Source organism: Plectropomus leopardus, chromosome 21, assembly GCF_026936395.1.
Source record: "Plectropomus leopardus strain MGB_pleo_1.0 chromosome 21, ASM2693639v1, whole genome shotgun sequence".
Lineage (NCBI taxonomy): Eukaryota > Metazoa > Chordata > Actinopteri > Perciformes > Serranidae > Plectropomus > Plectropomus leopardus.
The window spans coordinates 28,615,193-28,631,849 of NC_142196.1; the positions used below are offsets into that span (position 1 = coordinate 28,615,193).

At 48.1% G+C, this 16,657-nt stretch overlaps 2 protein-coding genes across 4 annotated transcripts in view; one reads left to right on the top strand and one right to left on the bottom strand.

Annotated features, from left to right (window-relative positions):
* The window catches only part of lama1 (laminin, alpha 1), a 37,323-nt gene extending 34,881 nt beyond the window's left edge, over positions 1 to 2,442 (top strand). The window contains exons 58-64 of the mRNA XM_088071989.1: positions 108 to 217; positions 307 to 496; positions 925 to 1,074; positions 1,310 to 1,463; positions 1,573 to 1,706; positions 1,868 to 2,081; positions 2,198 to 2,442. Of these exons, the coding sequence (XP_087928115.1) occupies positions 108 to 217; positions 307 to 496; positions 925 to 1,074; positions 1,310 to 1,463; positions 1,573 to 1,706; positions 1,868 to 2,081; positions 2,198 to 2,373 (1,128 nt within the window). The 3' untranslated portion in view covers positions 2,374 to 2,442. The remainder of the gene's footprint in view (positions 1 to 107; positions 218 to 306; positions 497 to 924; positions 1,075 to 1,309; positions 1,464 to 1,572; positions 1,707 to 1,867; positions 2,082 to 2,197) is intronic.
* Positions 2,443 to 4,383: 1,941 nt separating this feature from the next.
* Positions 4,384 to 16,657, bottom strand: part of LOC121938758 (band 4.1-like protein 3) — a 29,902-nt gene continuing 17,628 nt past the window's right edge. For all 3 annotated transcript variants that reach the window (XM_088072230.1, XM_088072231.1, XM_088072232.1), the window contains 8 exons: positions 13,271 to 13,681; positions 11,273 to 11,368; positions 9,419 to 10,120; positions 9,052 to 9,096; positions 8,570 to 8,668; positions 8,076 to 8,156; positions 7,087 to 7,208; positions 4,384 to 5,334 (listed from right to left, as the gene is read on the bottom strand). In XM_088072230.1, the coding sequence (XP_087928356.1) occupies positions 7,098 to 7,208; positions 8,076 to 8,156; positions 8,570 to 8,668; positions 9,052 to 9,096; positions 9,419 to 10,120; positions 11,273 to 11,368; positions 13,271 to 13,681 (1,545 nt within the window). In that variant the 3' untranslated portion in view covers positions 4,384 to 5,334; positions 7,087 to 7,097. The remainder of the gene's footprint in view (positions 5,335 to 7,086; positions 7,209 to 8,075; positions 8,157 to 8,569; positions 8,669 to 9,051; positions 9,097 to 9,418; positions 10,121 to 11,272; positions 11,369 to 13,270; positions 13,682 to 16,657) is intronic.

Sequence of the window (16,657 nt, forward strand, 5' to 3'; positions counted from 1 at the left end):
CTGTAATCATTATTGGGGATTGATCATTGTTATTGATTATAAGTCAGTATTTCTAGTTGGTAATGATTATTGATTAGTGATTATTGTTTATTGATCTGTGTGTGAAGCAATGTGTGTTGGAGGCGCAACCAACCTTCCTGACGTCAGCAGTTCAGTTCGGTTTGTCCAAACACAGTCACATGACCTTCATCATCGACCCCAAAGCCGTCCGGAGAAGGTGAGTCTCCATGACGACAGAGAGGGGCGGGGTTTGTTGATATGTTGGCGGTGCTGTGCTGAGATTCTGTCCTCTGTCCTCGTCCTCAGTGTGTCTCTCAGGTTGTGGGTTCGAAGCCGAGCGGTGGACGGGCTGATCATCCTCCTGTCCGACTCCAAACTGATGGACTTTATCGTCCTCAGACTGACGGCGGGCAGACTGATGATGTCAGCTGACCTGGGGAAAGGCCCCGCCTCCATTACCTCGTCTGTCACTGTTAACGACGGAGAGTGGCACGCTGTGAGTTCATCACCTGCAACACACATAAATACGCACACACACATGCAAGTCCCACCCTCGAACGCCACGTGCCATATTTCATATTATAGATCATATTTCATGCAGCTCCACGATGCACTGGGACATCCTGCTTATAGACCTCCACAGAAGGCTGGCTAATGCTAACACCACAGCGCAGTGACGACCCTTTAGACGGCTTCTGCATCTTTGGAAATGTCTCTGACACTGACAGCTGCCATTGTTAGTTTGGGCCGCGCTCTTGACTGGTTGTCGGCAGCTCCGATTCTGACGAGTTGACGTTCAGCTCGTTTGCCGTCACGTCTGTTTGAAGTTAGCTTTGAGTTTTTGTGGTAAAGGTCTAAAAGTTGAGTTTCTTTGTTTGGGTTGGTTGGTGTGAGCGCTATGCTGAGATCTGCTCTCTCCGTCAGGTGAGCGCTGACGTCAGCCGGCGAACGGCATCGCTGTCTGTCGACGGCTCGAGTCCAGACTCTGTGTCTGTGAAAGGAAACCAGCTGGACGTGGACAACCGACTCTACCTGGGAGGGCTGCCACATACGCTACCCACCAGGAGGATCAATGTACGTCATCTACCAATCACACCAGTCACTGTAACAACCAATCACACCACACACTCTTCTCCTGTAACAACCAATCACACCACACACTCTTCTCCTGTAACAACCAATCACACAACAGACTGTTCACCTGTAACAACCAATCACACGACAGACTTCTCACATGTGACCATACTGACTCATCCTGAGTAACAGAGCCAGATGTTTACCCCCTGTAACGTCTTGTTTCATGTCCCAGGTGAGCAGCAGTTTTCCAGGTTGTGTTCGCTCAGTCAGTCTGAACGGCGCAATGTTGGATCTGTCCGGCCCAGCCTCGCAGCACCATGTTACTTCCTGTTTCAACAGTGACCAGACAGGAAGTTACTTTAATGGCAGTGGATACGCCGCCCTCAGTGAGTCCGACAGACAGACAGACAGGCAGAGCATGTCATCACGTGTCATCGCGTGTCATCACGTGTCGTCATGGTGTTAATCTGTGTGTGTGCATGTGTGTGTGCTCAGTGCGTGACGGTTATAAGGTCGGTTCTGACGTGTCCGTGTCTCTGGAGTTTCAAACGAGCCAATCAGAGGCAGTGTTTCTAGGAATCAGCAGCGCAAAGGTGGACGCCATCGGACTGGAAATGATGGACGGACAGGTGAGTCACCTGTGTGTGTGTGTGTGTGTGTGTGTGTGTTTGTTTCATGTATGACATCATCACCTGTGCCCATCCTCAGGAGGAGGGGCAAGAGTGGGGGCGTCCCATTGGTCAGATGATGACCGTGTGTGACATCATGTATGACATCACTGCGTCCTCAGGTGGTGTTTAACGTGAATAATGGGGCGGGGCGAGTGTCGGTGCGTTCCATTGGTCAGATGTTGTGTGACAGAAGATGGCATCGCCTCCTGGCAAAGAAGACCAAACACCTGCTGAGTCTGACCATCGATGGGCGGAGCTTCACCACTGCCAACCCCTACCCACAATCTACTTCTGCCGAGACCAACAACCCCATTTACCTGGGGGGGTTCCCAGGTGAGATCCGACTCAGAGGGGTTAAAAAATAAACGTTATGACGGCTATTCGTCACTCAAATTGACCAGTCTGTCTCTCTGTTTGACGCCTTGTCCCCTTGTGTCCCTCTGTCTCAGTGGGGGTGAGACAAAACTGTCTGTCCACCAGTTCCAGGTTCAGAGGTTGTTTTAGAAACCTGCAGCTCATCAAGTCTCACCTGAGTGAAGCTCTGGACCTGAGCTCCGCCCACTTCCTGTTGGGTGTTACGCCTAACTCATGTCCTGCATCCGAGCCACGCCCAGCTGAGCTCTGATTGGTCCGCAGTCGGTGTGATGTCACAGATAAACTCTTGTTTCTCCTCCAATCAATAAACTCATCTGAAAACAGATCTGATGGTCCTGAGTCTGTTTTTGTCCTGTAACCTCAGGAGACAGGTTTACCACCGAAACCGCAGAATTCATTACCCAACTCTGACACGACTGACGTGACTATGAGTCAAGTCCAGTCGAGTTCAACAATTTAATCATTTTATTAATTTCGTGAGAGCCAACAGGAAGTGTTAAACCTGCCAACAGGAAGTGTTAAACCTGCCAACAGGAAGTGTTAAACCTGCCAACAGGAAGTGTTAAACCTGCCAACAGGAAGTGTTAAATCTGCCAACAGGAAGTGTTACACTGCATTTAATGTGCATGCTCACCAGAATCAGTAATCAGGTGATTTCAGGTCGATTCATCAGGTCTGAAACACATCTGACCGTCAGCTGACGATCAGCTGACTCAGTCAAAAAAACAGACCTGTCACTGTGATGAAATCACACAGGTGAATACATAGAAAGGTTAACCCTTTCATGCACAGAGTGCCGCTCAGCCTGCTGTAATGCCTTCCACAGATCCACACAAGGTGAACTCAGGTAAACTCAGGTGAACTCTGTGCTGCGTTCAGCCCCAACAAAATGTAGAAAAACGTTTATTTAACATCCTGTTGGGCATCGCAGGCGTACTGACTTTTAATTCTGCAGCGTTTGTTCTGTTTAATTCAAAGGAACTTTATTGGCCTCATTGGCCCTCAAAGTTATGTGTGTGTATGTGTTATATACACATATATGTGTGTGTGTGTAATGTATATGTAAGCAAATGTTAAAAAAAGGGGAGATCTTTCACACCGTGTAGTACTTCTTATGGCCACTAAGTGGCGCTGGAGACAACACAAAATGTAAGTCATCCTTGTCCACATCATGTGTTGACCAAACCATGTAAATTTCATGTAAATCAAAGGATAATTGTGTTAGTGGGTATACTTCCTGTTGCCAGTAGGTGGCGCAGTGAGATTCATAGTTAACTGACATGTTTATGTGTTCAGGACTGCAACCTTATCACACCCGAAACATTTTGGGCCAATCGGTTGATGCAAAGTGAAGTTACAACAACTTCCTGTTTGGTGGTGAAAACTGCATTGCCATGGTGTTCATTGAAAACATATGATCTTCACAAGGAGGCATCATGAAGGTCTTAGAGCTACTTTTACTGCCAAGTTTTAGCTAAAAGGGGATGCACCTAAAAATATAAATCATGTAACTTCCTGTTTCCAGTAGGTGGTGGTATTTGTGTTCAGGTCAGGACTCTTATCAAGCACGAGAAGTTTGGGGCAGATTGAACCATGTCCCTCAAAGTTATTAACTACTTCCTGTTAATTCCCCCAGTAATTCCCACAGGGTGTGATGAAAACTCATGAAGTGAATAACTGTTGATGTCCCAGGCCTTCTGAGAGGAGGTGTAAACTTTGAAGTCAATAGGATGAAAAGTTATGACCCCTGTAAATGGCCCAAAATATCCCAAAATTGTAACTTCAAATCAAAAGCGTATGGGTCCAAGAGACTTTTTTGTTCGTCTCGGGGTGCTACGTGTGCCCATCGATCTTCATTGACGTAGGTGAAAGCAGAGGAGGGGGCTGTTTCGCACAAATGTTATAGGGGGCGCTCCTGAGCCCTTTTCTAAAATTTGTACCTGAGACCCTTAAAATATCAAATTTTTCAGCAGACCTGATAAAGCGTCAAAGTTTCATGAGTTTCTGAGAATGATAAAGCCCCAAAAAGGCAATTCGTTTATAGGAAGAAGAAGAATTCCTTGGATTTCAGGAGGGTCATCGCACTGAATAAATAAGCATTTCATTATTCATCTGTGTGTTTTTCAGGTCTTTTCCCTCTTTTTAAAATGCTGTTTTCAGATGTTTCTCAGGAAATCGTCTCGTAGCTTTTTTAAATTTCCTGCTCATTTATTGAGTCGGTTTGTTTTTTTCTTCAGTTGTCGAATAAATGAGGCGAAGCTGCAGATTCATTTGTTTATTTCAGCTCAGAGGGAGAAACACATTTTCAGCTTAATGAATTAGTGATCAATGAGAAATGAATCAATAAATACACAGAAATAATTCAATCAATTAATCAATCATTTAACAGACACATTAATTTATAAATCAATAGAGAGAAATCTATAAATAGACAAATCAATCGATCAGTTGACAGATATATTAATTGATAAATCAATAGACAAAAATCAACAAATGGACAAATCAATAAATCAGATAGATACATTAATTGATAAATCAATCAATTAATAAATCAATAGACAGAAATCAAAAAATAGACAAATTCAGTCAATAGTGATGAATCAATAACTGGGACGGTGGATAAAATAAATGCTAACGAGGGTTTCCATGGCGAGATGAGAGAATGGCACATAACTATTGCATTGTGGGTAAATACAGTGTTAGCCGTCATGCTAATTTACACCTCACAGGAAACAGTTTCCACGCACTTTCACAATAAAGGAGGCAGTGCAAACTGGTCTGTGAATGTTTCCTAAAGCTGCAGAATACCTGAGGCAGCCAGCCAATCAGACGCCTGCCAGTCAAACACCAGCCAATCAGACGCGTGCTTTCACCTGCCAGGTGTGTGGGGTGGGGCTTGTTGAACAAGGAAGTAAATGAGTTTTAATCTGAAAGTTCATCTGAGGTTGATCGGTTCAGGTTGCCATGGGAATGTGTTGATGACATCACAGCAGCGTGTCTCACCTGTCTGTCTGTCTGTTTGTCTGACCGTTTGTATGACTGTCTGTCACTTTGACTCTCTGTATGTCTGTCTGTCTGTGAGTCTCTGGCAGACAGACAGGTGCTGTTGTGTGTGTGTGTGTGTGTGTGTGTGTGTGCTCGGGGTGTCCTCAGTTGGTTCTGTGGTCTAGACTACGACTCCATGATGCATCAGAGGCTTCCAGCTTCAGTCCTGAAGAGACAAGAGAGAAGACATCAGTGACGTCATTATCTGATCCGTGAGCTGTTAGCACCACAGGGCTAACTGTTAGCATCACACGTCTCATTGTCAGCATTACAGGGCTAACTGTTAGTGCCACAGGGCTAACTGTTAGCGTCACATGGCTAACTGATTGCATCACAAGGCTAACTGTTAGCATCACAAAGTTAACTGTTAGCATCACACGGCTTACTATTAGCATTACAGGGCTAACATTACCCAGCGGGTATGAACTTGCCAACCTTGTACTCTAAAAGTAAAGGGGGATTGTTGATAAAATGCGGAATATATATATTTAACACTCCCCCAGAAAAAACAAATGTCTTGCAGTTCTCCATCAGCTGCACTCGTCTATATTAGTTACACTGCGGGTGTAGAGATCAGCATCATGTCTTCTACAGCTGCCAGCAGCCCACCAGCACTCCCAGTTAGAGAATGGGTGAGATCAAAGCAAGGCGGTCAGGCTGGAGCACCAGGCCCCCAAATCACAAAATAAAAACAAAAGCAACAAAGAGCAGCTGGATGAGAGACAGAGCGACACTTTACCGTATTTATAAAGAAATCCATCTGTAGTCTGATTGAAACTGAGACCAAAACAAAGACATGTTTGTCTCCTTTCACTGTGCTGAACATTTGACTGTTTGTCTCCTTTCACTGCGCTGAACATTTGACTGTTTGTCTCCTCTGTCCCTGCGCTGAACATTTGACTGTTTGTCTCCTCTGTCCCTGCACTGAACATTTGACTGTTTGTCTCCTTTCACTGCGCTGAACATTTGACTGTTTGTCTCCTCTGTCCCTGCGCTGAACATTTGACTGTTTGTCTCCTCAGTCCCTGCACTGAAGATTTGACTGTTTGTCTCCTCTGTCCCTGCACTGAAGATTTGACTGTTTGTCTCCTCTGGCCCTGCACTGAAGATTTGACTGGTTGTCTCCTCTGTCTCTGCGTCAAACATTTGACTGTTTGTGTGTTGTCCAACCAGCTGAAACAACACCGGGTTAGCTCAGCACCAGAAGCTCTTTGAAGCTTTTGAAGAGCAGCAAGCTTCAAAGACTATTTGCGAAGCATGCTAACGTCTCCCCTGTCCTCCCAGAGTCTGAGATGTGGTTTATTGTGATGTGGCCTGATGTCGATTGATGCGGTCTGATGTGGACTGATGGTGTGATGTGGTCTGTTGTGGTCTGATGTAGTATGATGTAGACTTATGGTCCAGTGTGGACTGATGGTCTGGTGTGGTCTGTTGTGTCCTGATGTGGACTGATGCAGTCTGATGTGGACTGATGTGGTCTGTTGTGTCCTGATGTGGACTGATGCAGTCTGATGTGGACTGATGTGGTCTGTTGTGGTCTGATGTGTCCTGATGCAGTCTGATGTAGGTTGATGGTCTGATGTAGTCTGATGTGGACTGATGTAGTCTGATGTGGACAGGACAGTGAATACTGTTAGCATGTTAGCTTAGCAAGCAGTAATGTTTGGAGGTTGTTTACTTCCTCTTAGCACTGACTGTCCAATCAGATTGAGTTCATCAGCAGCCAATCACCAAGTGTGCTGTCCTCTGTGGCTCCTCACAAACATTTCATCCAATCAGAAGAGCCCCTCGTCTTTCTGTGAACCAATCACAGCCTCAGAGCTCCTGCTGTTGTAACTTCCTGAACATGCAAACAAGATGTCATAATGCTGTCATGCACCAGCCAGCCAATCAGCATCCAGCGTGGGGCTCCTGTTACCTGTGATGTCACTAATCGATCACATGATCAGGAGAGACCTCCGTTTCTTTATGGACGACCACGCGTGTGACCGACAGCTCAGGGTGCTGCCGCCGCGCCTCGCTTAGTGCCGCCGCCAGAGCCTTGAAGAGAGACACCAGGGTCACAGCCAGGCCAGGTCCAGACTGGGTCCAGGTCCGGATCAAGTCCAGACCAGGTCCAAATGGTGTACTGGTCCAGACTGTGTCACAACCAGGCCCAGGTCAAGACTTGGCTTAGGCCGGGTCCAAGTCAAGGTCCAGACCAGTTTCAGGTCCAGACTTGGTCTAGGTCCAGTCCAGGTCCAGACCATGTCAGGATTAACTAAGGACAGTCCAGTGAGTTCTGTACCATGAGGTGAGCTCAGAGTTTCAGTCCAGCTGATAGATCAGTCTGCTGGTATTGATCACTGATAATATCTGATCACTGTGATGTGATTGATCCATCTCCTTCATGAATGGACGGGTCAGGTGACTCGTTCTCTGTGAAAGCGCTCTGAGCCAGAAGCTGAAAGGGTTAACAGCCGACAGCCACCTGTAACCTCTGAGCAGCTGCAGAGATGGGATCTATTGAACTGGACTCATGGTCCAGAACTGTCCTGGGTTAGTCCAGGTCTGTCTGGGGTTAGTCCAGATCTGTGCCCAATTAATCCAGGTTTGTCCCGGTTTAATCCAGATCTGTCCCAGGTTACACCAGGTCTGTCCCGGGATAATCCAGATCTGTCCCAGGTTAATCCAAGACTGTCCTAGGTTAATCCAGGTCTGTCCCTGGTTAATCCAGGACTGACCCAGTGTAATCCAGGTCTGTCGCAGGTTAATCCAGGTCTGTCCCTGGTTAATCCAGGAGTGTCCCAGGTTATTCCAGGACTGTCCAGGTTAGCCTGGGTTGTCTCCTCATTAACATTTATTTTTCCCTGATGTTCAGTGTTTTGTTACAAACATTAATTGTAATAAAGTTTTGTTGACAGTTACCTGGTCGTGGTCGATTTCCGTGTCTCCAGAAATCACAATTCTCTTCTCGATTCTGGTTTCTGAGATTCCACCTTTCACCGTCTGAGGAGAGAAACACAGAGTCAGTTAGACTTAGATCCAGCTAGATGTCAGTCCTGGTTCTGGTTCTGATTTTCAAGACATTTCTGACTCAAACTGAACGTCCCCCTGAACCAGATGAACTTTGTATAGAAAAAACAATATTAATCGTGAATGAATGAATATTCAAATTAAACAGCTGAATCACTTTGAGTCGGGTACAGTGTTACTCAACATTTACTTTTTGAAGTCACACCTCGCACAATGCTGAAGCTAGCAAGCTTTTCAACATCAAGCACTCACCCAAAATCTCTGGGAGAAAAGACCTTTACTGAAACGTCTATATAGATGCGTATGGTAGCGGTTACCATGGCAACCCGTGTGTTACATCAGTGATGTGCGTGGTGGTGGTTACCGTGGTAACCTGTGTGTGTTACCTTGGTGATGTGTGTGGTGGTGGTGGTGTTGGCAGTCTCTGCAGTAAAGGTCTGGGAGCTCAGCAGTAAACCTGCAGGAGGATCAGAGTCAACTCGGCTCTGAAACACACACACACACACACACACACACACACACACACACATACAGTGGTCAATCAGTCAATACTCAGACGTGATTGATTTTCTTTGGGCGAATCTGTTCTCTGACTGCAGGATGAAATCATGAAGTCAGTGTGTAATTAAATTTGCTGTTATTGATAAAATATTTAAATTATCAATAAAGAATAAAATTATAATTAGATCATTAAATTCTCATAAATCATTACATTATTATTAAATCATTAAATTATAATCAATCAAATTATTAAATCATCATTGACAGAAATAACTAAATTATCATTACAGGAAAAGAACAAACTGAACTCTGAACATTAATCAGATTAAAGTGATCATTGATTATCTGATCATTGATATGTCCTCACCCCTGGAGCTTCATACGTCAGAGTCTTCCTCATCACCGGGACCTCCTGAGTAACAGAGACACACAGAGGACAGGGTTAATGTCCCTCACACTGGATCAACTGTGACATGTCCCTTGACTAGTTTAACTGGGACAGATGTCCCTCAGACTGGTTGACTGGGGAATGAATGAGTCACTGGGGTAAGAGTCTCTGGGACCGGAGTGTCTGGGACAGGAGTCTCTGGGAGAGGAGTCTCTGGGACAGGAGCCACTGGGGGTGGAGCTTCTGAGGGAGGAGCCACTGGGACAGGAGTTTCTGGGGGAGGTGTCTCTGGGACAAAAGTCACTGGGACAGGAGTCACTGGGGGTGTCACTGAGGGAGGTGTTACCTCCTGCAAAGGTTTGGACTCGTCGTCATCGCTGTAGTTGGACGGCTGCGTCTGATTTGCTGAGCAGGGGGCGTGTCCTGAGGGGGACTGGGGTAAAGAGGCAGGAGGGGAGTTTTGTCCAAACCTCCACTCCTCCTCCTCCTCCTCCTCCTCCTCCTCGTCAGAGTCGTCAGAGTCATCAGAGTCGTGCTCATCTTGGTCGTCATGGTAACATTTAGTCTCCAGGACAGATTGTGGTCTGGGACTATCGGTCACTTCCTGTTCACAGCTAGCATTGAAGCTATCCCTATTAGCACGGTTAGTGTCTGGCCTCTGCGCCTCCTCCTGTCTGACGGCCTCCTCCACTGCCTCCTCCACTGCTGCCTGAGCTAACACACTGATAGCATCCTCGCTAGTGTCGCTGGCCTCGTCATCGCTGACATCATCACTGACATAATCACTGACATCATCATTGACTTCCTGTTTATGTGCTGGACTGTTAGCCTGGTTAGCATCATTAGCACTGATACGGTCATCATCACTGGCCCACTCCTCTGTGACATCATCAGCATGCATCATACACGACCCCGGTGGGGGGGGCGGGGGGTTGTTGGGCGGCGGGCCCACACGGCTTCTTGTTGCTACCTGAGGCTGGTCCGCCATTGGCTGGTCCTGGTCACATGGCTCTGTCATCAGGAAGACAGTCTCCACTTTCTCTGATGTCTGAAACAGGAAGTACAGAAACAACAGTGTCCAATCACAAACCCCCATTTTTCACAACTTCGAGGCTGAACGGCAAGTTTCTCCAAATGGAGTTAAACAGCTGGCAAGCATTTCCTGCCATTTGGTGTGTGTGTTATAGGTATCAGCCAATCAGCAGCCACGTTAATATAAACACACTCTAGTTGTAGATGAACTCTGCGTTTTATTGGTCACATGCTCAGAGACCAGGGCGTCGTGCCACCGTCTCTGTGTAAATAAAGGTTTCATTAGTTTTGTTCGGGCTGAAAGCAGCACAGCTGTACAGGTGTTAAGGGGCGGTGCTTCAGCTCAGTGACCTCTCAGGCTGTTGAGTTACATTGTGTGTCAAGTTTTCAGCCCGATTTCGTTCTAAACTCGTAAAATATTGCCGCTTTCACAGTGACGCAAAAAGCCACCTGTTGCGTCTGTATGATACGCAGCTTGACAGCATCAGGTTGAAACGCTGCCAGTAACAAAGTAACGTACAAAGCACAAGGGTGTCCGGTGTTCTCTTCCTGTGTGAACGTGATGGCTTTTGTGTTTGTTGACATCCCGGCGTTGGTTGCTATGTGCTATTATTGCCTAAATGTAACCATATGCAGCGACATCCCACCATGTGCTTAAGTTGACATCACGGGAGCAAGATCCTGGAATGTCAACAGCAGACACAGAAGGATACCTAGAGCGTAACATGTAGACGCAGAAGGATACCTAGAGCGTAACATGTAGACGCAGAAGGATACCTAGAGCGTAACATGTAGACGCAGAAGGATATCTAGAGCGTAACATGTAGACGCAGAAAGACACCTAGAGCGTAACATGTAGACGCAGAAGGATACCTAGAGCGTAACATGTAGACGCAGAAGGATATGCAGAGTGTAACATGTAGACGCAGAAGGATACCTAGAGCGTAACATGTAGACGCAGAAAGATACCTTGAGCGTAACATGAAGACATGGAAATCCACTGACAAAGAGGCAACATGTGACGAGTTGAGAACGAGTTGATTACTGAGATATAAATGCTGCTGTGGCCGAACCTTTAAAAGACAGACAGACAGACGGACAGAGACAAAGACAGATGGACGGCGAGATGGACAGACAGACAAATAGACAGACAGAGACAGATGGACACCTTCAGCAGGTTGTGCTCTCTGAAGGTTTTTTGTTCTCGGGCCGACTTCAGCAGAGCAGTCAGCTCTGGAGACATTTCATCAAAGGTAGGTTTAGGCTGTAAACAAACAAACAAACAAACAAACAAAGGTTAGAAAGGCAGATCGGTAAACAAGAAGCAGATACCTCAGACCTCTGGATCACAGCCACACCTCTGCCATGCAGGGGGCGTGCTCAGAGGGTCAGGGGGTGTGGTCATGTGGGGTTAGGGGGCGTGGTCAGGGGCGTGGAGTGTTGATTTGTTAGTAATTAGTCTATAATTACTAATACAGGTTGATGTAACCCTCACAAACTTGATGAGGTCACATGACCCACCTGGCCATTATGTAGGTTGTTAGGGCTGGATGGGTTTAGGTGTGAACAGGTGTTTAAGCAGTCTGAGGCGAAATCTCAGGACTGTATTGTAGGTGGTGATGAGTGATGTGATCGTCCTCCTCTGTTTATCGATGCTCGTTTGATGGCCATCTTTCAAACCACCTTCCTTCTCTGGCCAGGATGTGTCCATTGCTGTCCTCAAAGGAATGTCACCTGTCCTGCAGCGGTAAACAGCTGAGTCTAGGCCCGTGGAGGTGCTCCCTTGTGCTGTGTGTTGGTGAAGTGGTTTGTTCAGTGTAAAATCTGTTCTTTCCTGGCTGCACTGAGCTGCATACACTGCAGTACTCTGAGTATACGATATACGGTCCTTCAGCGTGAACTCTGGGTGTTTGATCCTCGGGCTGAAGTCTGGGTGTGTGGTCCTCAGGGTGAACCAGTTTCTGTGTTGCTGAGTTTGAAGTGCACGGGGCTGTAGTGTTTGTTGAAAAGAACAAAAGAAATGAGGATGTCTCCATCTCCTATGGATCTTTTTCCAGGTTTCGACAAAGGCCCAGTTAAGGTAGCCACTGGTTTTTGGTGCTTCCCTGATGTCTGTCTGTTGCTTCTCCTTTCCCTCTGTCCTTGTGGTCACATTCTCAGTCGATGATTTGGGGTCCTGAAGACCCCCTGCTTCAGCACGGTCCAAGACTGTCTCCTCTGATATCTTGACTCAATGTTTATAGTCCACTGCATTCAAGTGTTCTTCCTTTGTCTTGATTTTGACCCAGGTGTCATTCAGGTACCTGAACTGTTGAGTGGGGGTGGTCCCTGTGAAAGGAGATCAGTGCTCTCTTCTTAACTTCCATGTGGAGGTTGACCACCTCTGGAGACGCCGCCGAGTCCATGTCACAGCCATGCTGCTGTCTCTAGAAACCTGTCTTGGTGGGGGGGGGGGGTCCACAGATGTGGTCTCTTCTGGACAGAGTGCTGCTCCTTCTGTCCTCCTGAGTGCTCCTTCTGTCCTCCTCCTCTCTGGGGTTCAGTCGATACCACAGCAGTCTACAAGTCTACAGTCTACAGCTGTCTACAATTTAGCACTCGGACCTGGAGGACCGAGTTCTAAAAATGTCTCCTGTGACCGACCCTGAAGGCTTCGCTTCCAACAACATGAGAATGCAACCAACAGGAAGTGAAGAGCAGGAAATAAAAGAATAAAAAAGCCCCACCCCCTCTAGCAGCCAATCAGAAACCATCAACAAAACAAACAAAAGAACACAGAGACGACCTGCTGCCGTCCCTTGTCCACTGTCCACCATTTTGACCAAAAGACAGGCAGAGACAAAATGGTGTCTGTGAGGAGGTGAAGGGAGAAGCTGAGGGAGTTCAAACTGAACACTGCAGGACCCACTGTTTCCTGGGGGACAAACTGTCTCCCAGAGAACACCCTTGTCCTGAAGGACAACCTTTCCCCTGAAGATCAACCTGTCCCCTGGAGAACACCCTGTCTCCTGGAGGACAGACTGAACTCGTCTGTCGGAGGACAGGTGTTCAGTTTGAACCCACTTCCTGTGGCGGCACTGCAAGGGTTAATGTGTTGTTGCCAGGCTGTTGCGTTTGCTCCTCATGCTCATTTCCATGCCGACCACCAACCAGCCAATCAGCGTACCACTCTGGCCATGGAGGGCGACGTCCCGCCCATCAGGTGACTTGTCGAGGAGGTAAGGCTTAGACCCAGAGGGGATGTCGGCGAGCGAAGGGGGGTCAAAGGTGAGATCACTGAGGCTCCGCCTCCTCTGGGGCCAGCCCCAGTGATGACATCACTGCTGATGTCACAGACGCTGGGCAGCGGCTCTGACGGCGAGGTCGGCGTCTTCACCTCACGAATCGTGATCAGCGGCCCCCCTGTGATGACATCATCAGCAGTGGACAGTGGGATGATCCTGACCTGCCTGCCCGTGTCCATGTTCACGGTTACCATGGTGATGTCAGGGCTGCTGTCCATGGTCGTCATGGTGATGACCCTTCCAGAGGCTGTGTCATAGCTCCGTCCCACCGTGTAGCTCTTCTCTCTGATTGTCTGAGGAGGAGCTTGGTTTATTATGACCCCGCCCCCCTGAGGCATGACCTTCCGTGTTTGATTGGTCGTTCCACTTCCTGTCAGCTGATCGACCAATGAAACATGGGCACACAGAAAGACTGGTGTACAGTTGAGCTCAGGGGACATACCACTGCCAAGGGGACAGGCAACAGGACAGAGAGACAGACAGAGAACCGGTCTGAAGGTGTGTGTGTGTGTGTGTGTTACATCTATCCACCAGCAGGTGGCAGGGTGTGTTTCATAGTATCAGGTGTGTCTCTTTGTTCACGTGTTCTTTTCAACACGCTAATAATCACCTACAGGTTGTTTTTTTATTGCGAGTAGAGCAGAGCTTCATACACACGGCTCTGCAGCAGACCTGTCTGTGTGGTGTGTCACGTTCAAGGTGACAGTCAAGCTGGAAAACAGGTAAAAATTGGAACAGGTAAACAACAGAACAGGTAAACAGGACAACAGGTACAAAGGAGGACAGGTACAAAGGAGAACAGGTAAATGGATACACAGAAGAACAGGTAAACAGGAGACAGGAGAACAGGTAAACAGGAGACAGCAGCATGGAGGTCTGTAAAACCTTTGTTGTGGTTTCTGGTGTTTCTCAAACTGGTTCAGTGTCTCTGAACTGGTTTCACTGATTTTACTGGTTTCACTGGTGTGGATCCCTTGCAGCAGAGGGTGTTTGGTGTCGAAGCGTCGTTAACTCGTCGGTTAACAAGCTGAAATTGGTGCGTGTTGGCATGTGTGATGTGTGTTGGTGTGTGTTGGTGTGTGTTGGCATGTGTGATGTGTGTTGGTGTGTGTTGCTGTGTGTTGGCATGTGTGATGTGTGTTGGTGTGTGTTGGCATGTGTTGCTGTTTGTTGGAGTGTGTTGCTGTATGTTGCTGTGTGTTGGCGTGTGTTGGTGTGTGTTGGCGTGTGTTGGCGTGTGTTGCTGTGTGTTGGCGTGTGTTGCTGTTTGTTGGTGTGTGTTGCTGTTTGTTGGCGTGTGTTGGCGTGTGTTGCTGTGTGTTGGCGTGTGTTGCTGTGTGTTGGCGTGTGTTGGCGTGTGTTGCTGTGTGTTGCTGTGTGTTGGCGTGTGTTGCGGTGTGTTGCTGTGTGTTGCTGTGTGTTGCTGTGTATTGGCGTGTGTTGCTGTGTGTTGGCGTGTGTTGCTGTGTGTTGGTGTGTGTTGCTGTGTGTTGGCATGTGTTGGTGTGTGTTGCTGTGTGTTGGCGTGTGTTGGTGTGTGTTGGCGTGTGTTGCTGTGTGTTGGCGTGTGTTGCTGTCTGTCGGCGTGTGTTGCTGTGTGTTGCTGTTTGTTGGCGTGTGTTGCTGTTTGTTGGCGTGTGTTGCTGTGTGTTGGCGTGTGTTGCTGTCTGTCGGCGTGTGTTGCTGTGTGTTGCTGTGTGTTGGCGTGTGTTCGCGTGTGTTGCTGTGTGTTGGCGTGTGTTGCTGTGTGTTGCTGTGTGTTGCTGTTTGTTGGCGTGTGTTGGCGTGTGTTGCTGTTTGTTGGCGTGTGTTGGCGTGTGTTGCTGTGTGTTGCTGTGTGTTGGCGTGTGTTGCTGTGTGTTGGCGTGTGTTGGTGTGTGTTGGTGTGTGTTGGTGTGTGTTGGTGTGTGTTGCTGTGTGTTGGCGTGTGTTGCTGTGTGATGCTGTGTGTTGGCGTGTGTTGCTGTGTGTTGGTGTGTGTTGCTGTGTGTTGGCGTGTGTTTCTGTTTGTTGGTGTGTGTTGCTGTGTGTTGCTGTTTGTTGGCGTGTGTTGCTGTGTGTTGGCGTGTGTTGCTGTGTGTTGGCGTGTGTTGCTGTGTGTTGCTGTGTGTTGGCGTGTGTTGCTGTGTGTTGGCGTGTGTTGCTGTGTGTTGGCGTGTGTTGCTGTGTGTTGGTGTGTGTTGCTGTGTGTTGCTGTGTGTTGGTGTGTGTTGCTGTGTGTTGGTGTGTGTTGGCGTGTGTTGCTGTGTGTTGCTGTGTGTTGGCGTGTGTTGCTGTGTGTCGGCGTGTGTTGGTGTGTGTTGGTGTGTGTTGCTGTGTGTTGGTGTGTGTTGCTGTGTGTTGGCGTGTGTTGCTGTCTGTCGGCGTGTGTTGCTGTGTGTTGCTGTTTGTTGGCGTGTGTTGGCGTGTGTTGGCGTGTGTTGCTGGGTGTTGGGGTGTGTTGCCGTGTGTTGCTGTGTGTTGGCGTGTGTTGCTGTCTGTCGGCGTGTGTTGCTGTGTGTTGCTGTGTGTTGGCGTGTGTTGCTGTGTGTTGCTGTGTGTTGGCGTGTGTTGGTGTGTGTTGCTGTGTGTTGGCGTGTGTTGCTGTGTGTTGGCGTGTGTTGGTGTGTGTTGCTGTGTGTTGCTGTGTGTTGGCGTGTGTTGCTGTGTGTTGCTGTGTGTTGGTGTGTGTTGCTGTGTGTTGGTGTGTGTTGCTGTGTGTTGGCGTGTGTTGCTGTGTGTTGGCGTGTGTTGCTGTGTGTTAGTGTGTGTTGCTGTGTGTTGGCGTGTGTTGCTGTGTGTTGCTGTGTGTTGCTGTTTGTTGGCGTGTGTTGCTGTGTGTTGCTGTGTGTTGCTGTGTGTTGGCGTGTGTTGCTGTTTGTTGGCGTGTGTTTGTGTGTGTTGCTGTCTGTCGGCGTGTGTTGCTGTTTGTTGTTGTGTGTTGCTGTGTGTTGGTGTGTGTTGCTGTGTGTTGGCGTGTGTTGCTGTGTGTTGGCGTGTGTTGCTGTGTGTTGGCGTGTGTTGCTGTCTGTCGGCGTGTGTTGCTGTGTGTTGCTGTTTGTTGGCGTGTGTTGCTGTGTGTTGCCGTGTGTTGCTGTGTGTTGGCGTGTGTTGCTGTGTGTTGGCGTGTGTTGCTGTGTGTTGGCGTGTGTTGCTGTGTGTTGGCGTGTGTTGCTGTGTGTTGGCGTGTGTTGCTGTGTGTTGCTGTGTGTTGCGGTGTGTTGCTGTGTGTTGGTGTGTGTTGGCGTGTGTTGCTGTGTGTTGGCGTGTGTTGCTGTGTGTTGGCGTGT